The sequence below is a fragment of the Onychomys torridus genome, chromosome 14 (genome assembly GCF_903995425.1).
Source record: "Onychomys torridus chromosome 14, mOncTor1.1, whole genome shotgun sequence".
Classification (NCBI taxonomy): Eukaryota; Metazoa; Chordata; class Mammalia; order Rodentia; family Cricetidae; genus Onychomys; species Onychomys torridus.
In genome coordinates, this window is record NC_050456.1 from 24,671,572 (window position 1) to 24,694,101 (window position 22,530).

Sequence of the window (22,530 nt, forward strand, 5' to 3'; positions counted from 1 at the left end):
GACAGAAAAGCAAGCTCACCGAGGCGTTCCCACTTCGAAGCCGCTCCGCTATGAACTCATCCATCAGGTCAGGGACATTAGCACTGCTGCCTCCAGTGTCACTATTAAGAGGCGGCGGTTTGGGGCCCATGTCCTCTTTATTTACTAGAAGCAAATAAAGAACTACATATAGTGAGCAACAACTTAACTCTATCTTCTAAATCTGAAACAAAATAAAACAAAATACCTCTGCCATAGCCATTATTTGCCAAACATGCACTTATGAATAATTTCCCTCCTTTCAGATTTAATTTTTAAGAATTAGTAAATTGTATTTACTTTATTTAACTAAGCAGATGTTAGTCAATCTTCAGTTTGACCTTAAACAGCAAGAAAGCTAGAGGGAAGCACTAGTTGAAGTCAGGTTAATATTGCCTATAAAGAAACTGGTATATTTTTCCTTCTTCCTACTCTATGCTGCCATAGGGCTGTAATAATTTACATTCCCCCTCTTTTCCCAGAGAGTAACTGCAAGAATATATCCTTTCAACTTTTGCAAACCTCAGTAAGACACAAACACATTTAGGTTTGGATACAAATTAAAATTTCATGATTTGGTATACTGTTTTTTAGATTTAGCCTAAAATCTAACCTCAGTGCTTGAAGGGAAAAAAGGTTAAATTTTCACAAGAGTCAAGAAAAAAATCAAACCAAAATAGTTACTTGATTGTTTAACATTAACACTATAATATGATTTTATAGTAACAAGATTATTTTCACTTGGAAAACTAACTGGTGGAAAATAAGATAATTAATTATGTCACTATCACACTGTTGAAAAGTTTGTTTCTCTGTAGAACAAAGACCAGCGCTGCTTAGATTCCTGCTGAACCAGGAAGAGTTTCAGACTGTGTAATACCACTGTCTTTATATTACTGGCCAGGCTTTGCTAAGCTGTAAATACTGCCCTCAAGTGGCATTAATGGCTCAATGCAAGATGCATTACACAGCGTTGTTAATCATGCTAACAAAACCATGTTAAAACAAATGAAAACAAAACCTACCTTACTGCTGAAAGTTAAGTTTCTGTATCTGTAAAGTTGTTTAATTTTGAAACAAGATTAAGTGGTTACTACAATCTTGCTTCCTTTTTCTAATCTGCATGTTTAGGTTCCACATTGAAATAATGATTAGCTATTATGAAACCTTCATGCACATTTAAAGTTTCACAATAAATATTTCAATCTTTCAAAAATACATTCTATACACAAGAATGAAAGACTAAAGGCCTACAACAATTTTCTTCAGAAATGCCTTGAACAGAAACTGATTAAATCTTCTTTGAGGTTAAAGAAAGGATTTCCTTTTCAATGATAGTTAAGTATAATATTGGTGCTGGTTTTAGGACTTTGATTTCTGCCATGTTAAATGTCAAAGTAACCTTCTACCAAGGAAAAAATACAAAACCAACTATGTTACCAGTAAAAATAAGGGGATTCAATTAGCCACAGCTAATGCCCGTTTAGACATACTATAGTGGGGCAAGAGAGAAGGTACAGCCAACTCCTCAGTAAACTTCAAAACTCATGGGACACACTAAGAAAAATACTTGACCTTTGAAAGGTCATTGAGTTTGTTCCTGCATCTTCCCTTTCTATTTTATTGTTCAGCAGCAAAGAGGTTTAATTTAATGCCTCATAAGGGAAATTAGTAATTTAAATAAATATTGTATGCTGGGAAAAATACAGCTGGGGAAAGGCGCATGCATAACCAAACAGAGAGAAAGCAGTGACCATCCCAAAGCTTTTTGATTGCTTAGAGCTTGCTTCAGTTGCATTAAGCCAAACTGGTGCTGTCTTTCTCCTTTTGCGCTCTGCACACTGTTAGTGCTCACCTGCAGCTTTCCTTCCAAAATAGCCCATTACATGACTGTACAGATCCCTCAGTGGAGCCTCTGCTGGCATTCTGTTCTGCCTCTGTGGGGAAACATTTGCCTTCGGCTTCGAAAGAGCATGTACAACAGTTTTATAAACGCCACCCAGGGAGCCCTGCTGTAGTCCTGCCTCGGGACTGGAGGACCTGAGAGGACTGCGGCTCCCTAACTGGTGACTTGCAATTCCTTCTTTCTGTGATGTGGTGGTGGGAATCGCTGTGGATTCCTTCACTGGTTTGCTAACTGATGCTGCACCAATCGTATCGAGAGGTCTGTACACACCAGGTTTTACAAGGTCTGTACCACTAGTTGAGCTGGTCTGTGTGTTGCTGGCACTGCTATTGCTACTACCGCTAAAGGCACTAAGCTTCCGTAGTCTCATCTTCCATGGAGCCTCTTTGTTTTCCAGAGGGTTATAGAACTGGACAGACTCAGTAGACGGTCTAAAAGTAACATGAACACTATTGCGTTTCTTAGCAGCAATTTTCATGATTTTGGCCCTATGCGTTACTGTTTCAGACAAGCTCCTCTTAGTTGGAGAAAGCTTGCTAGTGTTGGAAACATGAGGCATTCTGCGGTTTACTGGTGCTTTTAGTGCAGTTTTCTTGGCATGCATTATATATGGGGTGATTTTTTCATTGACTTGTATACTCTTAAGCTTTTCACCTAGTGTCATATCTACACAAACATCTACTTCTGTGGCTGTTTGTCTATACAGATGTTTCTTTTTTTCTTTATCACAAGGGCTATCTGAACTAGGATCCGAGGACTGTTCATCAAGATTGAGTTGTTTAGATTTTTCAGCAGTTTGTGTTCTCAAGAAACTAACTGACTGGTTAGGTGCAAGAGTACTCGTGAAGACAGCTGAGCTTGGTTCTTTTTGAAATGCTGTATTTTCAGGAGTCCCAACAACAGACATGAGATTTTCTGATGTTATTTCCTGGCCTGTGTATTCTAATTTATCTAAAGATGGTATTTCATCTCTAGTTACTGCAATAATCACCTTCTGAGAAGCTGTATCTTTACCTAGCTCATTTTTACTATGATTTTCCTGGTTTTCCTTAAAGTATTCTTTCAGGGAAGAAAGAAGATCATCGTCTCCTTCAAGGTCAATGTACTGGATTTGTTCGAAAGCTGCATCTGCAAGTTCTACTGGACCTATTAAATGACAGAGATGGTCATATATGCTATCACCAACTTCCAGAGAAGACTCTCTGCTATGAGAATCAGTGATGTGGCTTTCAGTGGATCTAGTTATTGAAGAAGCCTCTGTGGAACTCTGCAAGCTCGGAGCATGGCGGGATGAACTGTCAACGACAGGAACTGCACCTTTGGCTCGCTCAACAGTGAATGGTTCCAAGATGTCAGACGTGCTGCTACTTCGAGGCAATGGCTGTTCCTCATTCAAAGCTCCAAAAACCTCATTTCCAGTCTCTTCACTCTGTGAAAAATGTCTGACTCTGGTTGAACGGGGAAGGATTTGAGCATCATCAATATCTGTAAAAGACAAAAATTATACATAGTAGAAATTATCAAAATATAAAGTTGTCTCACCCATAACCCAAGCAAATGCTTCCCGATTAAAAAAAAAAAAAATTCTGATTTTTTTTTTTGTAAATTCAACTAAAGAAAACCAATTAAAAAATATAAAGCTGACTTTTCAAAAAATACGATGGGCCCAAGGCATGTGGTGTCAATGAATTAGAAAACGACCGGAATGCACTTAAGATGTTAACATGCATATGAAGAGTGAGGCAATGAAACACTTGGAAGTGCAGTGTAAGATAGAGCTGTGCCAATACACCAAGCCATCCAGACTTGTTAGCCTTTCCTAGTCACGCTGTAAGCAGGGGAGAAAGATCATAACACACAGGGCTGATTTAGGTGTTTCGTGTAGACTTTTAGAAATTCTGCTCCATCAGGCAGGAAGAAAACATTGCCTTTCCTCAACTGTTGCTATCCAATTGACCACATAATATAGTAAGGGAAATCTCTCCCCTCTGTTCCTTAAAGTTCTCTTTGTCAGGACACTGTATGTTTTCTTCTGTTTTACTTTATTTACTATAATCTTAAATTCTATCCTTTACTATCCAATATAATCAGTAAAAGACAAAATAAGATCAGTACATCAAAAAAAAATATTCTTTGTTTTAGATAAAAAATATCTAAATCTGATATAGAGAAATCTTATCTACCTATGAGTGGCCCTTCTCATAAGCAACCACTGTGCTGGGTAGTTTTATGCTAACTTGATACAAGCTGGTCATTTGGAAAGAAACCTTAACTGAGAAAATGTCCCTACCAGACTGGCCTATGGGCAAGCTTGTGGTGCATTTTCTTGATTAATGTCTGATGTGGGAAGGCCCAGATCACTGTGGGTGATGCCAGCCCTGGGCAGGTGGTCCTGGGTACCATAAAAAGGCAGGCTGAGGAAGCCAAGAGGAGCAAGTTACTAAGTATCACTCCTCCATGGCCTCTGCATCAGTACCTGCATCTAGGCCCTGCCTTGAGTTCCTGCCCTGACTTCCCTGAATGATGGACTACAAACTGTAAACTGAAATTACCCCCTTCCTTCCTAAGCTGCCTTTGGTCATGGTGTTTTATCACAGCAATAGAAACTCTAAGACATCACCAAACTCTAGAAACCATGGCTGCTTGCATCTCTTTTTTAAGAAGCACAAATTCTGGGGGTCTGGAGAGAAGGCTCAGGAGTTAAAAAAGCACTAGCTACTCTTCCGGAAGACCCAGGTTCAATTCCAAGCACACATATGGCAGTTCACAACTGTCTGTTAACTCCAGTTCCAGGGGATCTGACACCCTCACATAGACATGTATGTGGGCAAAACACCAATGCACATAAAATAGGAATAAATAAGTAATAAAAACGAAGTACAGATTCTGATGTCAAAATGGAGATTCAGAGATTATCTAATTAATTCTCCTACAGATGAGGAAGTTGAAATCCAGAAGAACTAAATTTCTTTTCTCAAGTTTATAATGCAGTTTCAAAAAAAGGCTTAATGTCATTATATTATTTTTATAATCGTAAAGTGCTAAGTATATTTAAGTCCTCAAAAATATTTATGAAACCACAAATCACAAAATCAAGTACTACATATAATTTTTCAAAGTGTAATTGTGGAAGTTAACACAATGCCTGTGAACTCATTATAAAGACTTGCCAGGCGGTGGTAGTGCACATCTTTAATCCCAGCAATTGGGAGGCAGAAGCAAGCAGATCTTTGAGTTTGAGGCCAGCCTGGTCTACAAAGCAAGTTCCAGGACAGCCAGTACTGTTACACAGGGAAACTCTGTCTTGATAAATCTAATAATAATAATAATAATAATAATAAAAAAAATAATAATAAATAAATTAAAAATTAATAAAAAATAAAGTCTTTAGGTTACCTAGAAATAAAAAAATTGTATCTACCAGCAAAATAAAATCAGAATTTTAAGAGATTATCATTGCCATTCATTACACTTGTAATGCAAATGCGAAAAGTAAACAGAACTAAGCCTGGCATGGTGGCTGGCACGGGGTATAATCTAGCACTTGGGAGGCAGAGGGATGAAGAGATTTGTTCAAAACTAGCCTATGTTTCAAAAGTGAGGCCCTATCTCACAAAACAGAAGCAACAACTATCACTGAAGCGTTCTAACTAAACATTTAGTTCAGAGTGAAGCTATCATTTTTCTAGGAACACAAAGTAACTGAGATTTTATTTACATCCTTTAGAAGGTGAGGGCATGAGAGCAGCTTCCTTGTTTACAAAAGGTAAATTCTTATTCAGTGTAATTTCAGAGTCATTGAGAGAGCTAAATGGTGGTCTTTCTGCTATCTTAAATAAATGAAAAAAATATTCTTGACTACAGAATCAAAGCTTCATGGAAACCTATAATTTTATAGGCATGGCAAGTCTTATTTGCCTAGGTTTCCTTGGTAATGTTTAGCATTAAAGCATTGAAAATTATTTTCTGTATTAAAATGTACATTTTTCTGAATATTATGTTTTAAAGAAAGGTTATTTTGCTAGGTTTAAAAGTAAATTGTGCATTAAAGTATTACTGTTAGCTTGTAGCATATAAGGAAAAAACCCTTCCAACAGAATTTAGGTTTCTTGAAGATTTTTATCCTGTTCATACAATTATCTTCATTGCTTTTCAGAGCATTTATCATACAGAATGGATACAATACAGAAGGAAAGCATCAGTCACATAAAAATGCTGCTCACTGGGCTGCACAGATAGCTGGATGCTGAGAAGCACACACTGCTCCTCTAAAGATCTGAGTGTGGGTCCCAGCACCCAGGTTGGACAGCCCACAGCAGCCAACAGTAGCACAGAGCAGCCTCCTACTCTAGCTCTAAGAGATCTGATGCCTTCTCTGGCTTCTTTGGGTACCGGCACTCATGTGCACAAGCCTACATACAAATGCACAACAAATACATGAAAGTTTTTTTTTTTTTTTTAAAGCTGTTCCTCATTGGTAGAAATAATTCCTCAAGAACAGAACCTCTTAAATTAGAAATATTAACATTCAACTAGATTTCTAAAAAACAGAAATCTCCAAATTCTTTTAATGAAGTTAAATTATTTTCTTAGTAAAGCACAAATATTGGTATTTTATGGCCCTTGAACTTAAAATGATTTATATTAGTTTATACAGAAACCAATGTCATTATGAAACTCAAGCTTACTAATAATTACTAGATAATTTATCATTTTTTGCCTATTTTGACAATAATATCAATGTACCTTCATGGTAGAATGTTTTTACATAGTACATGTAGTATACTTATGTATCTTTTTAAAAGATGGGATGTCTCAGTGGACAAAGCAATGTTACATTATTAAATCATATGAAGACTTAAAAACCAACCAATCCTGTAGCCAGCATGTAAAATAAAAAGACGAATTTAGGGCTGGAGAGATGGCTCAGCCGTTAAAGGCTACGCTCACAACCAAAAAAAAAAAAAAATATGAATTAAAAAAAACCAAAACAATCAATCAAAGTTAAATAAAAAATTATGCCACTGAACTATCTCTTCTACTCTTTTAAGACTCTAATATTCACATATACATGTTTTATGTTTGTGTGTGTTCATATGCATGTTCATGTTTGTGTGTGCAGATGCATGTACATGTTCCTTTAGTTTTATGTTATACTATAGTGTTTTGTTTCTGAGCATGTTATGTATGGATTGCCTTCTTTTATTTTCTTTTTTCTTTTTTGAAACAGGCTCTTAACTTTCTAGGCCAGGCTGGCCTAGAACTCACTATGTAGTCCACGTGGTCCTCAAACCCACAAGCTGTCTCAACTCCTGCCTCAATTCTGCAGGGAATACAGGGAGGAGCCACTATGCTTACATCTACCAACTGCCCTTTTAAGTTACCATCAAATTTTACTTTGAAAATACTAAGATGATAATTCAATAAAAAAGAGATTTTAGAGGCTGCATGTGATCGCACACACCTATAACCCCAGTATTTCAAAAGTAGACATAGGAAGAACAGAAGTTCAAAGTTATCCACTACTCAACAAGTGAGTTCAGGGCCAAGAACTGAATATATAATTTGGAATTATGCTATTATAGGTGCAAAGAGCTACCAAAGATGGATATGCTATTACATATTGATGACAGGAAAAAAGAAATATCTTCATTGCATAAAGAGGAACATACTTATTTAATTAGAGACGGACAAGTTTCATTCTTACTTGGCAAAATTTAGAAAAGGAGGAGGGCATCTTTCTTCTGCCAGAAAACAGAATTATAAGTAATAAACTGCCCCTATTGTTAAATTTTTTAATACCCTCCTTTCATGAAGGCATTGTTTTTGGCACTATAAACAAATTTGCTTAAGAAATTGCTTAAGAGAAAAATAACACTGCTAGTTGTAGTGGTGGAGGTGGAGACACAAAGCTCTCAGTTCAAGACCAGCTTGGGCTGCATAAAAAATCCCTATCTCAAGCCTGGTTGGTGGTGGGGCACATCTTTAAACCCAGCACTGGGCAGGCAGAGGCAGATGAATCTCTGAGTTCAAGGCCAGCCTGGTTTACAGTACAAGTTTCAGGATAGCCATGGCTACACAGAGAATCCTGTCTCAAAACAAACAAAAAAACCTTGTCTCAAAAGCAAAACAAACCAGAAAGTCTGCCAAGTTCACTGTCAAATGCATTCAAGTGAAGTCTAGTGCAGTAATTCTCAAGAGATGCTGGGAGAGAGGCCAGAGAGACTGTGCTTCCTCAGATGCCAAAATTACTAAAAAGTTGTATTTGGCGTTTATGCAAGCTCCAACATATACTGTATCAAAATCTGAGCTAAGGGCCCAAGAAAATACTTTTTTTTCAACTACTAAAGACAAATCTTATGTTAAGAAAGTGTTGGCATAATGCCAATGACGTTCACTTGGTCCCTAGCCTAGGAAAACTCTTCTAGGACATTCAATAATTGAGCCTATAACTATCTATGAAGTTCTAGGATATTCAATAATTGAATCTATAACTATGAAGTTCTAGGATATTCAATAATTTAGTCTATATCTATGAAGTTCTAAGACATTCAATAATTGAGTTTATAACTATCTATGAGGTCTAAGACACGGCATCACAGTATTCACAACTATTTAGGTAGAATGGCCCTCTAAAATAATGGAGGAGACAAAAGGGCCGGCAAAAATGGTACTTTGAGAACTGATAGGTCATTTAAAACAATTTTAGTATATTTTTAAAAACTCATAGGTATAGGAAGAGTTAAAAGAAGTTTAATTTAACCCCCCGCCCCCAAACTATTTAAGAATATCATAATGCAATTAATTTTAATTTAAAAGCTATCAGGAAAATATTTTTCTTCTCTCATCTTTTTCTTTTTATCAAGACAAGGTCTTGCTAAGTAACCCAGGCTGGCCTCAGCCTCTGCAGTGCTAGGATTCAATCATACCACTAGGACAGGGATTGCCTCCTTTGTGTGGACATTTTTCTGATAAACTGCTACTTTAACCAAAAGTCAAGTGATTGTTTATTATGAGAGTGTCACTATTTTTGTTTGATAAAGCTGTTACAGAACTTCAATTCCTGAGCTCAAAGATATACACAGGAAATCTTTATTATGTGCTCATTTATGGTTATAAACATGGGAACAAATACAGAAAACCATGAAACACATTGCTTTTCTTTATCTAGTCCTTTTATTCTTTTGTGGAGTTTTGTTGTGGTAACGTGTTTGTTTGTTTGTTTGAAACAGGGCTTGGTATGTAGCCCAGGCTAGCCTCATACTCACAACTTCCTGCCTCAATTTCCCAAATGCTGCAGTTAAGGACATGTGTCACTACACCCAGTTTATGAAGTCCAATATTCTGACTGATTCTTTCTGAATCTTTTTAAAGACATCATCTTTTAGGCTCTCAATCTACTCCTGCCTCAGTTTCACTGGTGCTAGCACGAGGGACCCACATCACTAGAGCTGGCTGATTTATGACGCCACTGCCCATCAATGGTTTCTTTCTACATCAAATTATTCCAAAGCAAAATTTACTCAAACCTTATAGGAAACATAAATAACTAACCAATTGGAATGGTTGAAGATTCAAGCCATGATTTGCTTATAACTTAGCACTAATTTTACATATCTGTACCACACAACTATCTCTTCTCTCTCCTCCACCTACCCCTGACAAAACAAACTCCATGTCATCAACTGGCTTCTGTGTGTCACAAATGCACAAAATCAACCAATAACTCAGATTCCTACAATAATCATCAGATTTCACAGTGTTGGTTTTTTGGGTTTTTTGTTTGTTTGTTTGTTTGTTTGTTTGTTTGTGGTAGTTTTTTTAGGTTAGTTGTGGCTGGGCTGTGTTGGCGCATGCCTTTAATCCCAGCACTTGGGAGGCAGAGCCAGGTGGATCTTTGTAAGTTTGAGGACAGCTTGGGGCTACAGAGTGAGTTCCAGGAAAGGCGCCAAAGCTACAAAGAGAAACCCTGTCTCAAAAAACAACCAAACAAAAAAGTTAGTTCAGTGTCTTCTAAATTTGTGTTCTATGGACCTTAACATTATTATATAAACTGTCAAAATGTTAAGAGAAAGTGTTTACGCTGAAATAAACTTGACAAATATTGGATTCTGCAATTTTTATTTGTTGACAGACTTCTGAGGGTCCCTCAAAATGTCAGCAGACACTATGAATCTTCATCCATTTCCTTTTTATAACTTATTATATCTTAGTACTCTAACCGCTGAGTGCATCAGCTTACACCTGGTGACTTTATCTTAAGTCAGTTTTCAGGGAAAGGAAGGTTTGCTGTTAACATTAAAATGCTGTGCCTCTTGTGAGTCCTAAGACAAAAAAGATGTCTAATTGAAAATGACTTTAATCATGCTTTGACATTGTATATGTGCATTTTCATACAACACTGTGGCCAAGTATCTTATGAACAAACTGGTTTTGGAGAACTGTGTTTTTAAAATGTTCTTTCTGAAGTCTAAACAGTCTATTATGAACATCGTGCACAGAGAGCGCATGCCTCTAATCCTACCACTCAGGAAGCTAAAACAGGATTGCTATGAGCTGAAGACCAGCACGAGCTACAGGAAGACTATTCCAAAAACAAGTGTAAACATCACTTTGAAAGTGAGACACAAAATGTTTTGTTCCAGTGACTAGTATGCCAATATTATCTAAATAGTTAAGTTTATCATAGAAAACATTTTATCTCAAATGAGGAAAATGAAGGCAAAAAATTCATGGCACTTGGAAAATCTTTTAAATATTATCATCTATAAATACTTAAAGGTCTTTTTAAAAGGTAATCTTTATGAATTATTTATAACAAAGCAAGAATTGTGAAATAGAAACATCTCATGCTATTGAAGGCAATACTTGGAATATTTTGAAAGGAACAATGTAGCCTGGGCCCAGTACTTGGGAAGCAGAGGCAGGGAGATCAGGTATTCAAGGTCATCCCTGACTGCATACTGAGTTCAATTCAAGTCCAATCTTTACTACATGAGACTGTCTCAACGGGGGTGAGAACTAGGGGGTAGGGAAGAAACACTTTGATTTTCTGTTAGTTTTTAGAAAACACATTTTACTGCTGCTTCTGGTGCTGTTTGTGTGCTCCTTCAGTGTGGACCTGGTGCCTCTTCTGTGGAACAGTAGCTGAGAGATACCAGCACTCATTATGGCAGATGAGAAACCCAATGAAGGAGTCAAGACAGAACAATGACCATACTAAGCTGAAAGTGGCAGGCAGATGGTTCTGTGGTACACTTTAAGAACACCTCTTAGTGAACCAATGAAAAAGCCTCTTGTGAATGGCAGAAGAGATTCTGGTTTGATGGGTAACCAATCAGTGTAATGCACACACCTGCACAGTTGGAAATGGAGGAAGAAGATATACTTGGTGTGTTCCAGCAGCAGACAGGAGGTTTCTACTAAACAGGGAGCCTGCTACTTTACTCTATCATTTTGTTACGGACTAAGAATACATTCTCAATTAGAAAGCAGAAATTTGGTCCCACCACATCCTGACTACTACAGTATAGATTTCTCTGTTCTTTCATTTCCCCATCCCTATTTCTCTATTGTACATAAGGTGTAAGTCCTAGAGAGTTTTCCCTACAAATCAAGCACTTCTTTTTTTAAAAAATACCTTGTTTTTTTATTATCACCTACAAGAATTATTTGTCAAAATATTAAAGTTTCTGACAAGAAATTTTCTAAAGTGCCAAAGATTCTAAAAAACAAAAAGAAATTTTCTGACAGTTTTTAAAACAGGAGACTATCTGATCCAACCAAAAATTTAAGAATTAGTGGCCAAAATTAATTTTAATCTTTCTAAATAAGTAAAGATTGTTTGTATTACATGTTTTAAGTAAATGTGCTTTTAAAAGCCTGAAACAAAAGAATTTATCTGTTTACAATAAACTAGAAGGTTCTCTTTAACTGTATCTAATTCAGTTATCAGACAGAAACTTTGCTAATTTGAAGAAATAAATTATAGTGAGACATATGCAGACAAAAATCTGTGCTGTTTGCATAGAAAGACACAGTATTTGGATGGAGCAACGAAAAGGCAAAATATATTTTTATAGCCAATATTTACAGCCAAGGGCAAAATATTTATTCATTCAGTTATTTAGAACTAAGGGCCATATTTAAGAGAAATAAATAGCACTTTCTCTCATCCATTTAAGTCGATATTATTCCACATATATACCATCCAACTGTCCTACAGTTTCGCACTGGTAGCCTTAAATTTTACTAATTTATTTAATCAAATATTTATGGAGCAGCTGGGCATGGTGGCTCACATCTTAAATCCTGGCATTCCCCAAGGCAAAGATAGTTTATCTCTGAGTTCAAGGCCAGCCTGGTCTATAGAGTGATTTCTAGAACATCCAGGGCTACATAGAAAAACCCTGTCTTTAAAAACCAAACAAACAAACAAAAAATTTTATGGGTCATCCAAGATTTGGATTAAGGCCAAATTTCCTATTTTACTTTTGTCATTTAACTGCAAAATCAAATACCAATTTAATTATAAACTATTTCTAATTTATTATATTATGGTTTCAAAATAATACTTGAATACTTCCCGAATATATTATACTATGAGGTTGGGCATGGTGGTCTGTGCCTGTTTTCCCAGAATTTAGGAGGCTGAGGTGAAAGGATCACTGTTGCAGGCCAGCTTAAACTAGGCAGTTTTAGATTAGTTTGAGCTACAAAGTAAAACACTGACTCAAAACAAGAACAATGTATCAGAATACTATTCAGCAGTAACAACATATCAGAATACTATCCAGAAGTAATTCTTCCAGATGCCATCTGGAAAATGCATATATCCAATAACTGAGTTTTATTGTTTAATTTTGAGAAAATTTAAATACATTTTGTCATTTATAACTCTTTATAGAGTATCAAACATAAGATGTATTTAAGACATATTTCTGTATTTACATAAGTAATTCTCAATTATTGGAACCCTGATAATTTAGAAGAAGTTGATCTTAATGGAATACAGATGGCAGAGGCACTGAAAATATCATTAGCACAGATGTACCTTCCTTCACAGATCTTTCAGTCCACTGAACTAAAGATACACTTTAAAGGGAAAAAGAAAAGAAAAAATCTACACAAATACACATAAAACAAAAAACACCAGTGCCTCTTAAGAACAGCAGTGTCAGACAACTAAGCAAACTGCCAGGATGGTACCTCATGATGCCCAGGTAAGCTCACTGAACAATCACATTTTGCACAATATCTACACTTGTTTGCTTCTGTCCAAAAGACAAGCTATGTATAATTTTATATATAAGCAACATAATTTAAAGGCAATACTAAGTGAGGTGATGAAGTTAAAAGTGGTTTCTGCATGTGGAGGTGGAGAATCAGTGGTTATTGGCATAGACTAGGGAAATTTTAGGGCAATGGAAATGTTCCGTATTTGATTTGGGTGACGGTGTATGTTAATTCTCAAAACTCACTGAAATGAATCCATGCATTTTATTAAACAGTAACTATTTTAATAAAAGAGCATGATATCCTGGTACTGACAATCAAATATCTAATCCAATAGGAAAGCTGAGGTTTTTAAGTCCCTCGGAATTGGGGCTATCTGGAATTGCTTAAAATGATTTGAGAACATCCTTTGAATTCTACATAGTGTTATATGAAATATATAAAACCCCAGAGTAACTATTAGATTATATGTTTTCTCCAATGATTATACACCCTCAATTAGTTCCATAAATACAGAAGACAGGGAGGAAGTAATACTTAAGAGTTATCATATTGTTAACTAAAACAACAAAACATTAAAAGTCTGTTATCTGGCTTGGCAGTGGGGGCACATGCCTTTAATCCTAGCACTCAGGAGTCAGAGGCTGTGAGTTCAAGGTCAGCCTGGTCTACAGCCTGGTCTACTTCCAGGGGACAGTTAGGGCTGTTACACAGAGAAATCCTGTCTTGAAAAGCCAAAAAAAAAAAAAAAAAAAGAAAAGAAAAGAAAAGAAAAAGAAAGAAAAATTGAAAAAGTCTGTTATCTGTTGTGAGACATCTATGATACAAATGTTCATTACTATATCTTTTAATCACCTGAAAGAAAGAAAAAATCAAACATATCAACTTGGCCTTTTAGAATAAAAAAAATAAGACATTGGCACAGCACTAAACTTAGCACTTCCAGAATGAACTGCAAGAATAGCATTAGAGTTCAAATAACTCAAAATGTTGATTTCTCAATTATTTTCCAATTTCCCACACCTCCCCCCAAAGAAATTAACTTTGAAGAGTTTATTTGATCAGCAAATTCGAAAGCAGAGGATTACAAAGTGAAAGGGTGGTGCAGAAATTAGCAGAGGTGGCACTACCTGAAAGCTCATCAGAAAGGGGAGTGAGAACAATATCAGGCAAGAAGGGTTTGGAAGTATGGATCAGAACAGGAGCACTTTTAGCACTGCGAATATAGGCCGATGGCAGAGCACATTCACCAATGGATCGGCTTCTCATGGCTTTAAAAAGGAAAAGAAAGAGGTGGGGAAGGAAAAAGAAGAGTGACTATATGAAAGGCTGTGTCACAGAAAAAGCAGCAACAGAGAAAACTAAAAGACTCAAAGGAAGGAAAATTTAAATTAAAACATTTCAGCACAGCAAATACTGGCAAGCTGTAAGAAAAGAAACCACAACACACATTTTGAATGTAATTCTTTTGGTGTAAAGCAGGAAAATGCCTATTATTAGCAATCACAATGGAACAGCATTAAAAAAAACAGCAGACACTTCAGCACATTTTCAAAAAAACCAAGAAATGAGAAATCTATCAAATGGAATCATTGAAAAACACTCAATATCATTAGTCCAAAATAATTCTGATACCCGATTTGGTCATTTCTCTGAGCAATTCTTCTTAAGGAAGCTGAATTCTACTAACAAATTATTCATATTTACATATTCTTACCCAAATAAAGTCCTCTAATGACTAACAGGTCCTTTTATGAAATTTGATTTGTTCTGACTTACTCTTGTGCTTAGTAGTTGTTCCAGGTGAGAGAACATTTATTCAAACCAGTGTCTCTATTTACACTAAAGTATAGAAGTATAACTTTGTAATTATACAAAATCTAACTATTAGTAGAAAACAGAACGTGCATCAACATGAAGGAAGACTCACATCCGAGCGGGCGTGGGTGCACACCTGCCCCCAGCACCGGAGTGGTAAGAGGGGAGGATCACAAGTTCACGGTCATTTCCAACCACACAGTGAGTTCTAGGCCAGCCTGGTCTACAGCACACCCTCTCTAAAAGCAAAGCAAATACACAACAACAAACACAGCATCAGGCTCTTAAGAAAAAATATACAATCTCTGCTCATCCAAATAATAATAAACATATAAAAACTTCAAAGTATTTTTTTAAATACAAAAACTGTAGGTTACTTTCCAAAACTTCTATTTTTGGTTGTATATTTTGGTTGGATAGTTTCATAAAAGAGTCACTAGATCACAAAGGTAGAAATTTTTAGTTCACACAGCAGTAACTAATAACTTAAACTTCCCAGTAGTTCTCGCTTCAGTGTAAGGACTACTGATTAAATGAACTTATGGTACTGCTATGTAAGAACATAATACTTAACTATATTGCACAGAATTCAATGCAAGTGATAGAGGCAAAAAGAAACAACAAACAAAACAAAACCTCTCGTCTTCAGGGCTTCTACATTTCCCCTTTGCCCAGATTGTTATCTCCTACAGATCCTTGTCTCGCTTACTCAAATCTGTGTTCTCAAACTGTACCACACAGAGGCCTGTCTTCATCTAAAAGTCTTGCTTTCCCTCCTGCTATTCTCTAGTCCTTTATCTTGCCTTACTTTTCTTTGTAATTTCCTACTACATGTTGTTTACCAGATCTGTAAGCTCAACATGAAAATTTTAAGTGCCAGTGACTGTTTTTAATATTTGATTTGCTTTATCGCTTCCTAGTTTTTAACCAAGATCAAGTGTTTGTTCTTAATTACATCCTTAATGTTTAGAACAGTGTTTTGATACTGAAATTTTAACTTTTTCATTCAAATGTGTAAAATCCATGGTTAACCACAGCACATAGGCAATGTGTTTAGGCCTCTATGTGAAGAAAGGGTCTTGAGAAGCATGTGTAAGAAACCGGTGGAAAGGTTTGCCTCTAGTGAAGTCAACTGAAGACAGGGAGGAGCATGCTGTGAGGGCTTAATGGAGTGTATATACATTTTTCAGACTGAATTAAGCACATTCATTCACCATGGTTACAAAAAATTAATTCTAAAAATTAGGAAATTAGGGGCTGGAGAGATGGCTCAGTGGTTAAGAGCACTGACTACTTTTCCAGAGGTCCTGAGTTCAATTCCCAGCACCCACATGGTGGCCCACAACCATCTGTGATGGGATCTGGTGCCCTCTTCTGGCCTGCAGGCATACATGCAGACAGAACACTGTATACACAAGAAAAAAAAATTAGGAAATTAATCAGTCATAGTGGCTCATATCTGTAAACCAGGTACTCCAGAAGCTGTGACAATATTACTTAAAGTTTGAGGTCAGTGAGTTTCAGGCCAGCCCAGGATACAGTGTGAAACCTTGTCTCAGAGAGCAAACAAGTAAGATCTAACAGTATTTAAACTTTCCAACTTTATGCATGTACCTTTCTTAGTTAAGGATTTGCTTTTTGTTTAGTGCACCTGAAATCTGTGACAGGATCATGCAAAAGAAGTATTATCACTACCACTAAACAAAAAAAGTGCTTAAAGCCTAGAAAAGGAGCCAGTGAGATGCTGCTCAGTGGGTAAAGGTAACAGTCACCAAGCCTGACAATCTGATTAAATCCTGGGACCTACTTGGTGGAAACAGATTACCAACTCAAAGAATTTATCCTCTGACCTCTATATGCACAATGTGGAAAACACACACACACACACACACACACACACACACACACACACACACACACACATTTTTAAAATGTAAAGCCTAGAAAGGTTTGGTAAATTGTCCAAGGTTACCTAGATATTTAGTAAAGAAAAAGAGTAAGAAAGAACTCAGGGCCTCCGCCCTCCTTGTATTTCTCACAGAATCCTCTCTATATAACTCAGCTGAGTTACATGGCTCTGGGGGGGAGAAGCCAGTTGCTAGCTCTACACTACACTGTACTGCTGCTGTTAGCCTTCAAGTGCTTCACACAGTGCTCCTATACCACTTTTTACGACACCATAAAAACTGCTTTATTTGTCTAAAAAAAGCATAGATTTCTTCTTGACCTCAGTCGCCTGCCAGCAGAAGGAGTGAATTAATTCCATGTTGAAAGTTCCTAAAGTCAGTAAGACTGTGATATATAATTTAAAACTGAAAGTTTGCTACCATCTCCATATTTGTGAATATATTTACTTAATAAAACATATACCAGCTCATGTTTGAGTTCTGCATGTTGATCCAAGTTCTACTTTTTGAATTCTATAAAATGACAATTTGGAAATACAGATACCCACAATAAAGTGAACTCCATAAACACAAGACTATATATATTAAAGGAATCAAGGCTTATAAGCATGCTATTGGGTTATACGAATTACAGAAGTTTTCATCTCCTAGAAGCAAACATCTACACAGACAGCACTGTACTCCCGACACTGCTCGCCTGCACCCAGGACTTCAGTGTACATACCGACAGTTTTCTGCCGTACTATGCTTCTTGCCTTTTCAGTCCCTGGGGAGCCCGTGGTGGTTGCACTTCTTTGTCTCATGGGTGCCTGGCCAGGCTGGTCACGACTCCATCCTCTGGAAAATGACTTGTCAACTGAAACTTTCTGAAATTCATGTCCAACTCCTAGAAATGCAGCATTATGGTTGCCTGGTTGTTATCTTTAAATTATCAGAAAGATGTTGTTGCAAATTCTAAGGCTTCCTCACAATACATTATAAAGTAACTATAAAGATTGTTTTGAACTTCATTTTATGTAAAAACTATACTTTAAACTTAGGAAGACTACCAAAATTCTATCAATTATTTCATCATCAATCAATTATTATAATTCTCTACCATCTAGAAATAAGAAATGAGCTAAAGGAAAGTCACCTTGAGTGACAGTTTTTTAAATTTCTAAATACCAGTAACAGCCACTTGAGAAATAAATAGTACAGAAAAAGTAGTTTGGGCATATACTTAACTATCCATGAACAGCTAAATATAAATTATGACAAATATAATTTCTAGCTGGCAACTTATTCTTTACAAATCAGGATACTATACCAATGGCATGGTAGTGATATAATAATTATGCTACTCTCCCCACTTCACTTTACCATTACACAAATACGATTTCACACCTACAGAATGCTTGCTTGTAGTTTCAAATAATAAAATTCTTTTAAGAGAATTATCCAAGTAATTATTATATACCCTAAAAATAGAATAAAATGAAGTCATCTTTTCAATTCTACATAAAAACTGCTTATACTAAAAAGTAAATACATTTTATAAATTTTGACTTGGGTTAATCATTTAAAATAAAAGTTAAGGTTCTATATTATTTAACTTTAGTTAAATGTAAGATTGACCATAACATATCTACATACATACAAATACATACACACACATTTCTATGACATTCTTTATCTAAAATTATTACTGATTTTAAGAATAAGGAAAGAACAATGTATCTCTACAACTGTAGAGCTCCAGGATCAATGAAGGAGAATGGAGAAGATACAGTTTCCTGTGGAGAACCTTTGCCAGCTCTTACCTTTCCCTTTGTGCTTCTTCTGTTTCTGCTCACTCAGCTTATCCAACGGCAAATCACTGAGATCCAGACTATACAAGTTCCTGGCTAAGACTTTAGTTAGTGTCTCCATGGTCAGAGACCACTCGGTGGCCAATTCTTCCCAATAGGTCAGCGATGACAATACTGAAAGCAAGTCATCCCAAAGTTCTCGAGAGATGTACACATTTAGATTTGCTTTGATCCAGGCAACAATGAGCGTCTACAAAGGCAAATATTCAAAAACAACGAATGAGATTTGTTTGGTGTGTGACTTCAAAATCAACTATTCAATTCTTTTTATCTAAAAAACAGAAAAATTTTATCACAGAAACTGTTGTATAAGTAACTAATGTAGTTATTACTACCTGATAAGTAAAGTAACTACTAATCCCCAGTAACACTAAGGTATAACGTTCATGATGCACTGCATTACTACTAAGTAAAACCCATGTAAGAGGTGGTTCTGTCTTATTTAGTGTTGAAATTGAGTTCTTAAGTAAAAACCTGAAACTACATTCCCAAATTAAACATGGAAATTACTAGAATGTGGAAGTTTGTTTTACTATTACTACAAAAAAAAAAAAGGAGGGTCCCAGAGATGTACTTAATGAAATATCCTTGAAAAATTATATGCAAATTAAAGGTTAAAATTAAATTTTATTTGAAGATACAAAAGCAATTAAGAGCATTCTGTAATAAACCCAATTATAGTATTAAAAGTTTACAGTTAAGAGGGTTGAAAATACTGATTATCTGGTATCCTCTAAGGCTTTATGGATTGCTACTAAATATTTACCTTGCTATTAAGTCACAAAATAAAAAGCTTTCAAAACTTGAACTTCATGAATTTTCTGAGGAATTATTATAAACTCACACACGAAATGTAAAGATAACATTGAAGTGAACAGTGACCTTTCATTCTGTCTTTAAATGTTCAAACTAAGCTAAATTTTTATCTTTCTGTAGCTCCCATCACTGGGTTAGTTAAAAAAGAGGAATTTTCTAAAAGTTTAGATAACACATGTTGCTATTTTAAAAGTTAATTTGCCATCAGCAGAGATTTTGAGGTAAGTGATTAAGAACTAAAAATGCCAATATAAATGGTTACACTTAAGGCCATGGCTTAGATAGGAAATAGTCTTGACCTCTGGTAGTAAGAATCATTTTAACCATGTAATTTCATTTAATATGTCACTATAAAATATTTCCTGTTTTCAGAGTTTATAGTAGTCAGCCTTCATGTTGAAAAACAATATGCAATTCCTGTATGATCAAAAATACCACTGACTGAATCAACTCTAGAAAGGAGACACTAGGAGTCTATGGGACAGCATAAGAATGACTCTTGGTTATGCACTACACTGTCATCACTACAGAACAAATTGAAGATGTTTTTCCTAATAATCCCAGAGCTTCAGAAACACATAAAGCACTCAGGCATTACTCCTGCAGCCTTTTGTTAGCTTTCTGAAACCATAAGCTTGCCCCACTAGAGGTAAAATAAGCACCATTACTCTTCATTACAACATTTTTCTTCCATTATGCTGTGAATTTGTGTGTATGGCTATTTAGATGAGTGGATTTTAATTTAGCTCTATAAAAGATGCTTTAACACAAACAGGTTTCTGATTTAAGACATTTTCCCTACTAACAAGCTCAGCCTCAATGATGTTTTAAAAACAAGCACAGTTCTATCCATCTATCTATTTTTATTGCCTGGAAAAGTGGTCCTGCAAGTCGACCTGCCAGGGTCATGTTTTTTTTCCCCTGGAACTGTAGAAAAGCTTGTGATGACATCTTCAGTACAGATTCCGTGACTCTGAGCAAGACGAGCAGCATCTGTTCCCTTAAAGTAAGAAGATCTGTTAATGTTTCCTTTTTCTTTGAATTAGTGATCAATTTTCATATTCATTTGTTTGAAAAGAACATTATCACTGTAATAACACAAATACTAAAATCTTTGAAAGATTATCAAGTTTCTAGGACTCTTTAATTATTAAGAATTAAAGCTAGTAAGCCTTTATGAAGTAAGTCATCATAAAACCCTTTAGGGCACAATACCTTCAGGTACAAACTTTATATAAGGAACACTCAGGAAAAAAGAAGAGGCAACGATACTGCTTCTCTTCCTCCCACCCCCATTTGTTTCCTTCCTATGTAGCCAAGGGTGGCTTTGAACTCCTAACCCTGATTCCATTTCCTTTGTACTAGGATTACAGAAGCTTGTCACCATACCCTTTCCTTCCTTTTAGTTTCAGGGATTTAAAAAATGATTTCTATCTCAAAATGTGTATCTGTGTGAGTGTATGCCACATGTGTGCAGGCACCTGAGGAACTCAGAAGAGAGCATCAGATCCCCTGGAGCTGGAGTGACCAGCAGTTTTGGGCCACCCAATGTGGGTGCTGGGAACTGAACTCAGGTCCCCAGCATAAAGTGCTCTTAACTGCTAAGCCATCTCTCTAGCTCCATTCAACAATTTTTTCCAATCTTTTGCTCTACATGTATACTGGAAATGGAACCAATTCTAACATAGTCTTTACCTTAACACTTTCTCCTAGATGCTTCCTACTAACACCATAAAACTACACCTGGTATTTTGGGAACAAATTCATCAACATACCAATATATGAGGCTGATAGCTAGGCATGTGGAATGCACCTGTAACCCTTGGTGACAGGGCCAGGAGGGGCGGTATGTTTGGGACCACAGCTAAGACCTTGTCTCACACACACAAAAGAAAGAAAAAAAGCAGAGAGAGAGAGAGAGAGAGAGAGAGAGAGAGAGAGAGAGAGAGAGACAGAGACAGAGACACAGAGAGAGAGAGAGACAGAGAGAGAGAGACAGAGTAAGAGAAAAGAAAGAAAACTAACAAGAGAGCTCTAGTTGAGTATAGAGGCAAGCTAGAGTCCCTGTCAGAGTCTCCTCCATCCAGGCTATTTTTGCAGTCCCAATCTAGGCACAGCTTTAAGGATGGCCACTGTTAAGAATTGTGAGTAAAGCAGTCTGTGGAGTCTGCAGGTCAAGTCCGTTCAATTGCTCCAGCAAATCATAGCTGGGTGGATGTTGGGATGGGCCAAGTCATATCTCTGGTTCTGGGCCAGAGCAGCTGAGGGTGGTCCACTCTCCAGCACTGCCTGGACTAATTCACCTCTTGCAGCAGTAAGTGAGGGTGGAGCCAGTTCTTCTGCATTCATGCTCAGGGTCGGCTCTCACACACCTACACTATTAGGGCTAGCTCTACTGTGTCGCCCAGGCAAGGTACAGGGGCAGCTCTTCCAAGCACTGCAGTTGGTGAGGGGTAGGACAGCCCTCCTGCTCTTATGACCACAGGGCCAGCTCTCCTACCTGCCTCAGGTATTGATGGGCGGTGCAGGGAGTGGCAAAGTCTCCCCAACTCATGCTACCACAAGACAGATGAGTAATGGAAATAGTTCTCCCATGCTCACAACTTCAGGGATGGCTCACCCATACCTCTGTCAACAGGCACTATGACTTCAGCTTTAAAGGAACTTAAAAGAATTTTGAGAGTTGGATAGTAGTTGAGAGCACTGGCTGCTCTTCCAGAGGTCCTGGATTGATTCCTAGCACCCACATGGTGGCTCACATCTTCTGTAATTCCAGTCCAAGGAGATCCAGTATATTTTGGCCTTTGCCAGCACCAGGCATGAATGCAGGCAAAACACCCATACACAAAAAAATAAAATTTAAAATTTTAATTAAAAATATGAAATAAGGCCAGACAGTGATGGTGAATGCCTTTAATCCCAGCACTCGGGAGGCAGAGGCAGAAGGATCTCTTTGAGTTCAAGGACAGTCTAGGCTACA

At 36.8% G+C, this 22,530-nt stretch overlaps 1 protein-coding gene and 1 pseudogene across 16 annotated transcripts in view; one reads left to right on the forward strand and one right to left on the reverse strand.

Moving 5' to 3' along the window:
- Nucleotides 1-22,530, reverse strand: part of Ralgapa1 (Ral GTPase activating protein catalytic subunit alpha 1) — a 212,136-nt gene that overhangs the window by 114,450 nt on the left and 75,156 nt on the right. For 6 of the 16 annotated variants that reach the window (XM_036205944.1, XM_036205943.1, XM_036205947.1 and 3 more), the window contains exons 14-19: nt 20,421-20,550; nt 18,687-18,924; nt 17,609-17,770; nt 14,290-14,430; nt 1,874-3,409; nt 20-144 (exon numbers count right to left, since the gene is read on the reverse strand). In XM_036205944.1, the coding sequence (XP_036061837.1) occupies nt 20-144; nt 1,874-3,409; nt 14,290-14,430; nt 17,609-17,770; nt 18,687-18,924; nt 20,421-20,550 (2,332 nt within the window). The remainder of the gene's footprint in view (nt 1-19; nt 145-1,873; nt 3,410-14,289; nt 14,431-17,608; nt 17,771-18,686; nt 18,925-20,420; nt 20,551-22,530) is intronic. The other 10 variants (XM_036205956.1, XM_036205953.1, XM_036205958.1 and 7 more) reach the window with 3 other exon arrangements.
- LOC118595426 lies at nt 11,094-11,350 on the forward strand (annotated as a pseudogene).